Raw genomic sequence first — 14,181 nt, forward strand, 5'->3', positions numbered from 1 at the left:
ATAATGTTCTCAACTTCCACACATTCTTCAAGGCTCCCAGGATTTTCGCCCCCTCCCCCTCCCTATGATCCACTTCCGCTTCCATGGTTCCATCCGCTGCCAGATCCACTCCCAGATATCTAAAACACTTTACTTCCTCCAGTTTTTCTCCATTCAAACTTACTTCCCAACTGACTTGACCCTCATCCCTACTGTACCTAATAACCTTGCTCTTATTCTCATTTACTCTTAACTGTCTTCTTTCACACATTTTACCAAACTCAGTCACCAGCTTCTGCAATTTCTCACATGAATCAGCCACCAGCGCTGTACCATCAGCGAAAAACAACTGACTCACTTCCCAAGCTCTCTCATCCACAACAGACTGCATACTTGCCCCTCTTTCCAAAACTCTTGCATTCACCTCCCTAACAACCCCATCCATAAACAAATTAAACAACCATGGAGAAATCACACACCCCTGCCACAAACCTACATTCACTGAGAACCAATCACTTTCCTCTCTTCCTGCACATACACATGCCTTACATCCTCAATAAAAACTTTTCACTGCTTCTAACAACTTGCCTCCCACACCATATATTCTTAGTACCTTCCACAGAGCATCTCTATCAACCGTATCATATGCCTTCTCCAGATCCATAAATGCTACATACAAATCCATTTGCTTTTCTAAGTATTTCTCACATACATTCTTCAAAGCAAACACCTGATCCACACATCCTCTACCACTTCTGAAACCACACTGCTCTTCCCCAATCTGATGCTCTGTACATGCCTTCACCCTCTCAATCAATACCCTCCCATATAATTTACCAGGAATACTCAACAAACTTATACCTTTGTAATTTGAGCACTCACTCTTATCCCCTTTGCCTTTGTAAAATGGCACTATGCAAGCATTCCGCCAATCCTCAGGCACCTTACCATGAATCATACATACATTAAATAACCTTACCAACCAGTCAACAATACGGTCACCCCCTTTTTTAATAAATTCCACTGCAATACCATCCAAACCTGCTGCCTTGCCGGCTTTCATCTTCCGCAAAGCTTTTACTACCTCTTCTCTTTTTACCAAATCATTTTCCCTATATTGTGCTATATCCCAGTCCTACGTATAATGCAGTGAAAGTAGAGCATACCATCCAGATCCAAGCCACTAGGGCTTTTCCATGTTTTCCTCACCTACTTTTAAGTCCTTGTTTCCATTCCCATATACAACCATGTTTTCTACTTCATTCTATCCTGTGCATCTTCACCTTCCTGAATGTTCAGGCCTCAACACTTAAAAGCCTCTTTCATTGTATCTTTCTATTTCCTTGGTCAACCCATATCTCTGCTTCTACTATGTAGGTCCTCTTAGTCAGTCAATCTTCAATCAACCTATCCATTTGTCTAAACCATGTCAGCACACTTACTACCCTACCTCACTTTTACACGGTTATTTCTTACTCAGGCTACCCACCTTACACCACTTATCGCCCTCAGGCATTCTGTTTCCAACATGTCTATGCTTTTCCTTTCTTTTGCATTCATGGCATAAAATTTGTGTCCATATAACACTGTCAGGATTACTCTACCTTAAATCATACCCATCATTGCCTTAGCAGATAAAGACCTCTCTATGTACATGCTTAAGTCCATTCTTCTACCCTATAACTCACTTTTGCCTCTATGGTTCCATCCACTACAAGTCTACTCCAACATGCTTAAAACTTTCCATATACTCCTCTTTCACACTCAAGCCATCTTGTATCTCTCTCTTCCTCATTGTATGACATTACCATACTTTTGTTCACTTCAATTCTCAGCCTTTTCTTTTCACACACATTATTAAGCTTAATTCATTATGGAATCAGCTACCTTCTTTTGGAAAATAACTGTACAAGAAGGGAAGATTTCCAGCCCCTGCTCCTGCCCCTCTTCATTGGCTTCTAGGAAATGCAGGACATGCATGAGTATTATTCTCTCTCCCCTATCCCAAGGAATACTTTGTAAGATAATGGGATATTCAAACTAAGTGGACAATAGTTCATGTTGCTGTACTTTTATTTGATACTCCGTCTCACAGGAAAATACAACAAGAAGGAAACCAGACAAAACATCAACTTTGGTTCTTGAGTGTGCACAAGTGTAAGACTGTGACTCAGCTCTGGCCACTGGTATTCAGTGTCATAGGTAATCAACAGCACTGAATAAGTCTGTAGCTTTCACTTGTTGTTGTAAAGCCAATTACTGTTTATGATGTATACTGTATTCCACATAGTTGATAATGTAAGCACCATAAATTAAATGAGAAAACATGAAAAATATCAAATATTTCACATAGGGTGATTTCCCTTTTTTTTTCTTTTGATGTACTGCAGAAGGTGCTTTGCAGTAGAGTCACATAGAGCCAAAGAAATGTGTATTTTTTTCACAATCTATTTTCAATGATATATCAAACCAAGTATCATCTAAACAGTTAATGAGGCAAACTGATGTCATCCAAAGCCTTAGCTCAAGCACAGTCTACACAGACCACCTTTCTGGTCACATTACATGTACAATTTCATTCAATACAGGAACCATACAATGAAAAGGAAGTTGCACTGTGGTTAACTTCAATCAGCCTTATCAAACAGCAACCTGATTTGGGGTTAGGCACAGGTAGATGCACAAGAAATTTATGGTAGGCACTGTGCAACCAGATAATTGAAAGCAAGCACCTGACCCCAATGTCTATCAATAAAAAATGATATTGTGCAACTCTTTGTGGAACACAGAAATCAATGCAAGGAATTAGATCACAATACTGTAGATTAAAAAGTTCCAAAAAATGCTGAAACTGCACAAATCCCACAAAATCCCTTCTTTCCTGATCCACCTCTACTTGACAGTGAGAGGAAGAGGCATAAGTGGCAATGATGGTGGCGAGCAGTGGTCTTTCTAGCAATGTACCCTAGCAAAAACTTGAAACACTACAGCTCAAGTGATGACACTCTACACTTCAAAGCAGCCTGTGCTATGGGGAGGCATTATGGCCAACCCCTTAGACAACAATAAATGGCAAAAATAAGCAATAAATACAGACCTGACTTTGAGTACAGCACAGTCATCAAGCGTCATCAGTTAACACAACAGTGGTAATCACAGAAAGACACTCAGACATTATGCAGCACACATGTGATGGCTTACCAAAATAGATATAAATTTTATGCCTGGTCATTATGCCAGAATTATCAAATATGATTGTTTTCACAGACAAATTCACATTCAGGACACACAAGTGGTAATTGAGGATTTCATTTAAAAAATGTGTTGCAAACTATACATGATGGAGTTTTCCTAGTTTAAATCCACTTGTATTTATCTGGGAATTCAGACTATTAATTCCCTTCAACAATGAACAAGAAATGCTGATCATCTTTATATTATCTAAGTTCTAAGTATTTTTCTTAAAAAACAAGATATATAATATGTATGTGAAAAACATGGAATCCATTGCCACTATCTAATAATGACAAAATGGGAAGTTTACGAGAACCTGGACCAAAACTTTTAAAAACTAATTTCATGCTTTTAAGAAGTTTTGTGTTCATCCACAACTTGTAAGTCTAGGTAAGATGATCAGCAACTTTGGCCCATTGTCAAAGTTCTAATTTTTATTATTATAAACTGAATTATATCACCTTAATAATATCCCAAACAATGGCACAAAACTGGTGGTCATAAAACATATTTTGTGCACACAATAATTAAGGATGTCTGAAACATCTCCATATGAATCAAGGCAGTAAACTGGAAAAAATTGGAGGTACCCATAATTTGTTAGCACTCTTAATAAATGAAATAAACAGGACCTAGCAGAGGTGAGGCAGGTTAAACAATGTGGGTATAAGGAAGATATTTATAGCCATAATACTTTAATGAAGAGTTGAACTTACATTATTACAGTAAACCTCAACCCCCTCCTTGTTTAGGGTTACCACAATCTTCCACTACCCACGAGACAAGAAGGCAGTGCCCCACTGCTACCCTATGAGAGTGCCAGTGGAACTAGGGAGTCATTTGTATGTAGAAAAAAAATCCTTATGTTTTGGCACAGAGATGAAGAACAGTAGTTGAATACACACTGATTGCAAAGGCAGGGAAAACTTGACCACATTCATATCAAGAAGCGTAGCTCTCTGGCAGCTCCCATATCCACGTCACTTCCGACTACATTTTAATGCTTATGCACAATTTGCATTTTTCTTAAGTTAAGCAATTATGATTCATCAGGCCTCCCACTTAGGCTTTTTTTCATAATGTAACTTAATGAAAATATGCCTAAATGTAAATACTTGTTATAGCTTAACATTACTCACAAGGTCACAAGTACAACAGATTGAGAAGAAGGTAACTGTAAACTTACAAAACATTCTAAATGTTAAATATACATTGCTAGTCTTTCAGTGATAGTTTTACTGTATGCATCAGTCATAGTACTTATTTCAGTTAATTACTTTAATATGATGTCTAGTTTCTTTGCAAATATCTCTCATCAGTTACCTTCTCCTTAATTCATACACCTACAGTTTCCAGAACTCATTACCAGCCTTTGGATAAACCTACTACATTTTACAAAATATAAATTTTACATCATTCATAACCACTGATTTTTGTCAGAGGCTTTTCATGGAATATGGGAAAATCAAACACCTGCCAGTATAAACATGCAATTGTGACAAAATGTAAATGAAAATAGAGATGGAATACATGTAAATGGTATGTAGAATGACTCAGAACATCCGACAATGGAAAGCCAACTCTCCGCTATTTAAGTACAACTGGGATTGTTGAAAAATTACAAACCCTATATGTTGCTACACCTTTGTTCTTACTTATTTTGACTCTGACAGGTGAGCACCAGACAAGGAAATCTTTGTGCAGGTAACATGCAGTACACACAGGAGGGCTAGGCAGGAGCAGACATCCTCCTACTCTGTACATTTGTTCACCCCACACAACCCACACCTTCCACATAGGCCCAGCTTCATTACAAAAGTTACATTCCTTAACACTTTCAGCCCAGTATCTATCTAATGCTAGAAAATAAATATAGCCCTTCAGTTGCTCTCTTTAGCAGGTTAATTGCCAATTGAAGCCTAACATACATGTGATATAGGGCTAGAGGTCGGCATTTCAAAACAGCGAGGCGACGATGTGATCCACATCGTAAGCACCTAGTCCTTATAACCCTCCAGGGGCTAGTTAAGGATAAGGACGAGTGGGTGAGATTGGGGTAATTCAAAGCTAAGTGAAGCTGGGAGTGTGGGAATAAAGAATCTGACCTATAAAACAGAGAATCTTGTGTGGGTTCAGAAGGTGCTGATGCAAAAGGGTCTGGAAAGGAGGATAAGAGCAGGACAGCGGAATGCTTGGAAAGGTCAAAAGAATAAAGGAAGACTGTGGACAGTTTGAAGGAGGATATCAGTATCAAGATTCTGTTTTTAATACTAATGGGATGTCTGAGACTGTGGGAGTTTATTATGGTCAAGAGTAATTATTAAGGTTAAGGTTTTATCAGATACTTAGGTTATTTAAGGTTAGGTTAGGGTCACATAGGTCACTGAGATGACTGAGGGTCACACTGCAGCAGACGCACAATAGATGGGTCACTCTTAGCCCCTTCAATGAATTCTTCAAGACTTAACTTGCCATCCTTATTCTTGTCCATTTGACGGAAGATTTTGTCTGTACGTTTTTCTGGAGTGCTTTCATCTTCTGGCATCTTCATCACGGAGCCAACCATCTTATAAATTGCCTGGAATGTTTAAAAGTATTCATGTTGAACATTTTACTCAAATTATGATGAATGTAATCACAACAACATGAGACTGGTCTAAATGTGATGTCGTACATCAATACATTCACAGACTAGTATTGAATGTACTGAGTTCCCACACAAATGGTAGCTGTTCAAATCTTTGCTTTTGGAGGACATTGTGATATGGATGGGGTTGTTAGGGAGGTGAATGCAAGAGTTTTGAAGAGGGGGGGCAAGTATGCAGTCTGTTGTGGATGAGAGGGCTTGGGAAGTGAGTCAGTTGTTGTTCACTGATGATACAGCGCTGGTGGCTGATTCGGGTGAGAAACTGCAGAAGCTGGTGACTGAATTTGGTAAAGTGTGTGAAAGAAGAAAGCTTAGAGTAAATGTGAATAAGAGCAAGGTTATTAGGTTCAGTAGGGTTGAGGGACAAGTCAATTGGGAGGTAAGTCTGAATGGAGAAACTGGAGGAAGTGAAGTGTTTTAGATATCTGGGAGTGGATTTAGCAGTGAATGGAACCATGGAAGCGGAAGTGAGTTACGGGATGGGGGAAGGGGTGAAGGTTCTGGGAGTGTTGAAGAATGTGTGGAAGGCGAGAATGTTATCTTGGAGAGCAAAAATGGGTATGTTTGAAGGAATAGTGGTTCCAACAATGTTATATGGTTGTTAAGCATGGGCTATAGATAGGGTTGTGAGGAAGAGAGTGGATGTGTTGGAAATGAGATGTTTGAGGACAGTATGTGGTGTGAAGTGGTTTGATCAGGTAAGTAATATAAGGGTAAGAGAGATGTGTGGTAATAAAAAGAATGTGGCTGAGAGAGCAAAAGAGGGTGTATTGAAATGGTTTGGTCAAATGGAGAGAATGAGTGAGGAAAGATTGACAAAGAGGATATTATGTGTCAGAGGTGGAGGGAATGAGGAGAAGTGGGAGACCAAACTGGAGGTAAGGATGGAGTGAAAAAGATTTTGAGCAATCAGGGCCTGAACATACAGGAGGGTGAAAGGCGTGCAAGGAATAGTGTGAATTGGAATGATGTGGCATACTGGGGTTGATGTGCTGTCCATGGATTGAACCAGGGCATGTGAAGCATCTGGGGTAAACCATGAAAAGTTTTGTGGGGCCTGGATGTGGAAAGGGAGCTGTGGTTTCGTTGCATTACACATGACAGCTAGAGAATGAGTGTGAACGAATGTGGCCTTTGTTGTCTTTTCCTAGCACTACCTCCCATGTGCGTGGGGGGAGATGGGTGTCATTTCATGTGTGGTAGGGTGGCGATGGGAATAGATGAAGGCAGCAAGTATGAATACGTACATGTGTATATATGTCTATGTCTGTGTATGTATACGTTGAAATGTACACGTATGTATATGTGCGTGTGTGGGCGTTTATGTATATACATATGTATGTGGGTGAGTTGGGCCATTCTTTTGTCTGAAGAAGTGAAAAAGAGGGCAAGTGAGAGTTGGGGTGAGAGAGTATCATTAAATTTTAGGGAGAATAAAAAGATGTTTTGGAAGGAGGTAAATAAAGTGCGTAAGACAAGGGTAGCAAATAGGAACTTCAGTGAAGGGGGCTAATGGGGAGGTGAAAACAAGTAGTGGTGATGTGAGAAGGAGATGGAGTGAGTATTTTGAAGGTCTGTTGAATGTGTTTGATGACAGAGTGGCAGATATAGGTGTTTTGGTTGAGGTGGTGTGCAAAGTGAGAGGGTTAGGGAGAATGATTTGGTAAACAGAGAAGAGGTAGTAAAAGCTTTGCGGAAGATGAAAGCCGGCAAGGCAGCAGGTTTGGATGGTATTGCAGTGGAATTTATTAAATAAGGGGGTGACTATTGTTGACTGGTTGGTAAGGTTATTCAATGTATGTATGATTCATGGTGAGGTGCCTGAGGATTGGCAGAATGCTTGCATAGTGCCACTGTACAAAGGCAAAGGGGATAAGAGTGAGTGCTCAAATTACAGAGGTATAAGTTTGTTGAGTATTCCTGGTAAATCATATGGCAGGGTATTGATTGAGAGGGTGAAGGCATGTACAGAGCATCAGATTGGGGAAGAGCAGTGTGGTTTCAGAAGTGGTAGAGGATGTGTGGATCAGGTGTTTGCTTTGAAGAATGTATGTGACAAATACTTAGAAAAGCAAGTGGACTTGTATGTAGCATTTATGGATCTGGAGAAGGCATATGATAGAGTTGATAGAGATGCTCTGTGGAAGGTACTAAGAATATATGGTGTGGGAGGCAAGTTGTTAGAAGCAGTGAAAAGTTTTTATCGAGGATGTAAGGCATGTGTACATGTAGGAAGAGAGGAAGAGAAAGGGTAGCGAGTTGTGGGATGAAGAAGTAAGATTATTAGTGAAAGAGAAGAGAGAGGCATTTGGATGATTTTTTCAGGGAAATAATGCAAATGAGTGGGATATGTATAAAAGAAAGAGGCAGGAGGTCAAGAGAAAGGTGCAAGAGGTAAAAAAGAGGGCAAATGAGAGTTGGGGTGAGAGAATATCATTAAATTTTAGGGAGAATAAAAAGATGTTTTGGAAGGCGGTAAATAAAGTGCGTAAGACGAGGAACCAAATGGGAACTTCAGTGAAGGGGGCTAATGGGGAGGTGATAACAACTAGTGGTGATGTGAGAAGGAGATGGAGTGAGTATTTTGAAGGTTTGTTGAATGTGTTTGATGATAGAGTGGCAGATATAGGGTGTTTTGGTCGAGGTGGTGTGCAAAGTGACAGGGTTAGGGAGAATGATTTGGTAAACAGAGGGGAGGTAGTAAAAGCTTTGCGGAAGATGAAAGCTGGCAAGACAGTGGGTTTGGATGGTATTGCAGTGGAATTTATCAAAAAAGGGGGTGACTGTATTGTTGACTGGTTGGTAAGGTTATTTAATGTATGTATGACTCATGGTGAGGTGCCTGAGGATTGGTGGAATGCTTGCATAGTGCCATTGTACAAAGGCAAAGGGGATGAAAGTGAGTGCTCAAATTACAGAGGTATAAGTTTGTTGAGTATTCCTGGGAAAGTATATGGGAGGGTATTGATTGAGAAGGTAAAGGCATGTACAGAGCATCAGATTGGGGAAGAGCAGTGTGGTTTCAGAAGTGGTAGAGGATGTGTGGATCAGGTGTTTGCTTTGAAGAATGTACGTGAGAAATACTTAGAAAAGCAAATGGACTTGTATGTAGCATTTATGGATCTGGAGAAGGCATATGATAGAGTTGATAGAGATGCTCTGTGGAAGGTATTAAGAATATATGGTGTGGGAGGCAAGTTGTTAGAAGCAGTGAAAAGTTTTTATCGAGGATGTAAGGCATGTTTACATGTAGGAAGAGAGGAAAGTGATTGGTTCTCAATGAATGTAGATTTGCGGCAAAGGTGTGTGATGTCTCCTTGGTTGTTTAATTTGTTTATGGATGGGGTTGTTAGGGAGGTGAATGCAAGAGTTTTGGAAAGAGGGGCAAGTATGCAGTCTGTTGTGGATGAGAGCTCAGGAAGTGAGTCAGTTGTTGTTCGCTGATGATACAGCGCTGGTGGCTGATTCATGTGAGAAACTGCAGAAGCTGGTGACTGAGTTTGGTAGTGTGTGAAAGAACAAAGTTGAGAGTAAATGTGATTAAGAGCAAGGTTATTAGGTACAGTAGGGTTGAGGGTCAAGTAAATTAGGAGGTAAGTTTGAATGGAGAAAAACTGGAGGAAGTTAAGTGTTTTAGATATCTGGGAGTGGATTTGGCAGTGGATGGAACCATGGAAGCGTAAGTGAATCATAGGGTGGGGGAGGGGACGAAAATTCTGGGAGCCTTGAAGAATGTGTGGAAGTCGAGAACATTATCTAGGAAAGCAAAAATGTGTATGTTTGAAGGAATAGTGGTTCCAACAATGTTGTATGGTTGCGAGGCGTGGGCTATGGATAGAGTTGTGCGCAGGAGGGTGGATGTGCTGGAAATGAGATGTTTGAGGACAATATGTGGTGTGAGGTGGTTTGATCGAGTAAGTAATAATAGGGTAAGAGAGATGTGTGGTAACAAAAAGAGTGTGGTTGAGAAAGCAAAAGAGGGTGTTTTGAAATGGTTTGGTCACATGGAGAGAATGAGTGAGGAAAGATTGACCAAGAGGATATATGTGTCAGAGGTGGAGGGAACAAGGAGAGGTGGGAGACCAAATTGTAGGTGGAAAGATGGAGTGAAAAAGATTTTGAGTGATCGGGGCCTGAACATGCAGGAGGGTGAAAGGCGTGCAAGGAATAGAGCGAATTGGAACAATGTGGTATACTGGGGTCGACATGCTGTCAATGGATTCAACCAGGGCATGTGAAGCATCTAGGGTAAACCATGGAAAGTTCTGTGGGGCCTGGATGTGGAAAGGGAGCTGTGGTTTCAGTGCATTATTACATGACAGCTAGAGACTGAGTGTGAACGAATGTGGCCTTTGTTGTCTTTTCCTAGTGCTACCTCGCACACATGAGGGTGGAGGGGATTGTTATTTCGTGTGTGGTGAGGTGGTGATGGGAATGAATATAGGCAGAAAGTGTGAATTATGTACATGCGTATATATGTATATGTCTGTGTGTGTATATATATATGTATACATTGAGATGTATAGGTATGTATATTTGCGTGTGTGGACGTGTATGTATATACATGTGTATGTGGGTGGGTTGGGCCATTCTTTCGTCTGTTTCCTTGCTCCACCTCGCTAATGCGGGAGACAGTGACAAAGCAAAAGAAATAAATGAATATATATATATATATATTATCCCTGGGGATAGGGGAGAAAGAATACTTCCCACGTATTCCCTGCGTGTCGTAGAAGGCGACTAAAAGGGGAGGGAGCGGGGGGCTGGAAATCCTCCCCTCTCACTTTTTTTTTTAATTTTCCAAAAGAGGGAACAGAGAAGGGGCCCAGGTGAGGATATTCCCTCAAGGGCCCAGTCCTCTGTTCTCAACGCTACCTCGCTAATGCGGGAAATGGCAAATAATATGAAAGAAAGAAAAGATATATATATATATATATATATATATATATATATATATATATATATATATATATATATATATATATATATACTCTTACTTCTTCATCCCACCACTCACTACCCTTTCTAAACAGCCCACCTCCCACTCTTCTCATGCCACAAGCATCTTTTGCGCAATCCATCACTGATTCCCTAAATACATCCCATTCCTCCCCCACTCCCCTTACTTCCATTGTTCTCACCTTTTTCCATTCTGTACACAGTCTCTCCTGATACTTCCTCACACAGGTCTCCTTCCCAAGCTCACTTATTTGGACGATTTTTGCAGGGAAAAAATGCAATTGAGTGGGTGAAGTATAAAAGAAAGAGACAGGAGGTCAAGAGAAAGGTGCAAGAGGTGAAAAAAAGGGCAAATGAGAGTTGGGGTGAGAGACTATCAGTAAATTTTAGGGAGAATAAAAAGATGTTCTGGAAGGAGGTAAATAGGGTGCGTAAGACAAGGGAGCAAATGGGAACTTCAGTGAAGGGCGTAAATGGGGAGGTGATAACAAGTAGTGGTGATGTGAGAAGGAGATGGAATGAGTATTTTGAAGGTTTGTTGAATGTGTCTGATGACAGAGTGGCAGATATAGGGTGTTTGGGTCGAGGTGGTGTGCAAAGTGAGAGGGTTAGGGAAAATGATTTGGTAAACAGAGAAGAGGTAGTAAAAGCTTTGCGGAAGATGAAAGCCGGCAAGGCAGCAGGTTTGGATGGTATTGCAGTGGAATTTATTAAAAAAGGGGGTGACTGTATTGTTGACTGGTTGGTAAGGTTATTTAATGTATGTATGACTCATGGTGAGGTGCCTGAGGATTGGCGGAATGCGTGCATAGTGCCATTGTACAAAGGCAAAGGGGATAAGAGTGAGTGCTCAAATTACAGAGGTATAAGTTTGTTGAGTATTCCTGGTAAATTATATGGGAGGGTATTGATTGAGAGGGTGAAGGCATGTACAGAGCATCAGATTGGGGAAGAGCAGTGTGGTTTCAGAAGTGGTAGAGGATGTGTGGATCAGGTGTTTGCTTTGAAGAATGTATGTGAGAAATACTTAGAAAAGCAAATGGATTTGTATGTAGCATTTATGGATCTGGAGAAGGCATATGATAGAGTTGATAGAGATGCTCTGTGGAAGGTATTAGGAATATATGGTGTGGGAGGCAAGTTGTTAGAAGCAGTGAAAAGTTTTTATCGAGGATGTAAGGCATGTGTACGTGTAGGAAGAGAGGAAAGTGATTGGTTCTCAGTGAATGTAGGTTTGCGGCAGGGGTGTGTGATGTCTCCATGGTTGTTTAATTTGTTTATGGATGGGGTTGTTAGGGAGGTAAATGCAAGAGTCTTGGAAAGAGGGGCAAGTATGAAGTCTGTTGGGGATGAGAGAGCTTGGGAAGTGAGTCAGTTGTTGTTCGCTGATGATACAGCGCTGGTGGCGGATTCATGTGAGAAACTGCAGAAGCTGGTGACGGAGTTTGGTAAAGTGTGTGGAAGAAGAAAGTTAAGAGTAAATGTGAATAAGAGCAAGGTTATTAGGTACAGTAGGGTTGAGGGTCAAGTCAATTGGGAGGTGAGTTTGAATGGAGAAAAACTGGAGGAAGTGAAGTGTTTTAGATATCTGGGAGTGGATCTGTCAGCGGATGGAACCATGGAAGCGGAAGTGGATCATAGGGTGGGGGAGGGGGCGAAAATTTTGGGAGCCTTGAAAAATGTGTGGAAGTCGAGAACATTATCTTGGAAAGCAAAAATGGGTATGTTTGAAGGAATAGTGGTTCCAACAATGTTGTATGGTTGCGAGGCGTGGGCTATGGATAGAGTTGTGCGCAGGAGGATGGATGTGCTGGAAATGAGATGTTTGAGGACAATGTGTGGTGTGAGGTGGTTTGATCGAGTAAGTAACGTAAGGGTAAGAGAGATGTGTGGAAATAAAAAGAGCGTGGTTGAGAGAGCAGAAGAGGGTGTTTTGAAATGGTTTGGGCACATGGAGAGAATGAGTGAGGAAAGATTGACCAAGAGGATATATGTGTCGGAGGTGGAGGGAACGAGGAGAAGAGGGAGACCAAATTGGAGGTGGAAAGATGGAGTGAAAAGGATTTTGTGTGATCGGGGCCTGAACATGCAGGAGGGTGAAAGGAGGGCAAGGAATAGAGTGAATTGGAGCGATGTGGTATACAGGGGTTGACGTGCTGTCAGTGGATTGAATCAAGGCATGTGAAGCGTCCGGGGTAAACCATGGAAAGCTGTGTAGGTATGTATATTTGCGTGTGTGGACGTGTGTATGTACATGTGTATTGGGGGGGTTGGGCCATTTCTTCCGTCTGTTTCCTTGCGCTACCTCGCAACCGCGGGAGACAGCGATGAGGTATAAAAAAAAAAAATATATAGGGGAGAAAGAATACTTCCCATGTATTCCCTGCGTGTCGTAGAAGGCGACTAAAAGGGGAGGGAGCGGGGGGCTGGAAATCCTCCCCTCTCAATTTTTTTTAATTTTCCAAAAGAAGGAACAGAGAAGGGGGCCAGGTGAGGATATTCCCTCAGTGGCCCAGTTCTCTGTTCTTAACGCTACCTCGCTAACGCGGGAAATGGCGAATAGTTTGAAAAAAAAAAAAAAAAAAAAAAATATATATATATATTATCCCTGGGGATAGGGGAGAAAGAATACTTCCCACGTATTCCTTGCGTGTCGTAGAAGGCGACTAAAAGGGGAGGGAGCGGGCGGCTGGAAATCCTCCCCTCTCGTTTTTTTTTAATTTTCTAGAAGAAGGAACAGAGAAGGGGGCCAGGTGAGGATTTTCCCTCTAAGGCCCAGTCCTCTGTTCTTAACGCTACCTCGCAAATGCGGGAAATGGCGAATCGTATGAAAAAAAAATATATATATATATATATATATATATATATATATATATATATATATATATATATATATATATATATATATATATATATATTGTTACAAACACGTGTGTGTTGTTATCTATTTCTTATCAGAGGAGTGATGCTTGAGGCTGGCTCGGACTTTCTGTCCACCCAGCATTTTACGAGAGTGTAACTACGCCGAGACTTTGGGACCCTCCAACCAATAAGGATTGCTCCTATATTTCTATAGCCAATCAAAATGTAAGGTTTATAGCAGCAAGGGTGAACGCTTGTCTTCTTGTACCCACTACACCCGCTGAGATTCGATTCCTCTCTCTGAAGCCCAGCGAGGTGGATGGTGTCCCCTGCTGTAAACCTGTCAGCCTGTAAACCCATAAGCCTGTAAACCTGTAAGCCCTGCTGTGCTATAAGCCGTTACTGCTATAAGCCCGTTACCCGAGTGCTGTGTTATAAGCCCTGCTGTGCTATAAGCCCATTACCCGAGTGTTGTGCTATAAGTGTTTACTGTGTTACAT

The 14,181-nt window shown here is 41.1% G+C and overlaps 1 protein-coding gene across 11 annotated transcripts in view; it reads right to left on the minus strand.

Annotated features, from left to right (window-relative positions):
• Positions 1–2,029: 2,029 nt before the first annotated feature.
• The window catches only part of Nca (neurocalcin homolog), a 716,194-nt gene continuing 704,042 nt past the window's right edge, over positions 2,030–14,181 (minus strand). For all 11 annotated transcript variants that reach the window (XM_071675479.1, XM_071675475.1, XM_071675469.1 and 8 more), the window contains one exon: positions 2,030–5,791. In XM_071675479.1, coding sequence (XP_071531580.1) covers positions 5,594–5,791 — 198 coding nt within the window. In that variant the 3' untranslated portion in view covers positions 2,030–5,593. The remainder of the gene's footprint in view (positions 5,792–14,181) is intronic.

Source organism: Panulirus ornatus, chromosome 21 (assembly GCF_036320965.1).
Source record: "Panulirus ornatus isolate Po-2019 chromosome 21, ASM3632096v1, whole genome shotgun sequence".
Taxonomy (NCBI): Eukaryota; Metazoa; Arthropoda; class Malacostraca; order Decapoda; family Palinuridae; genus Panulirus; species Panulirus ornatus.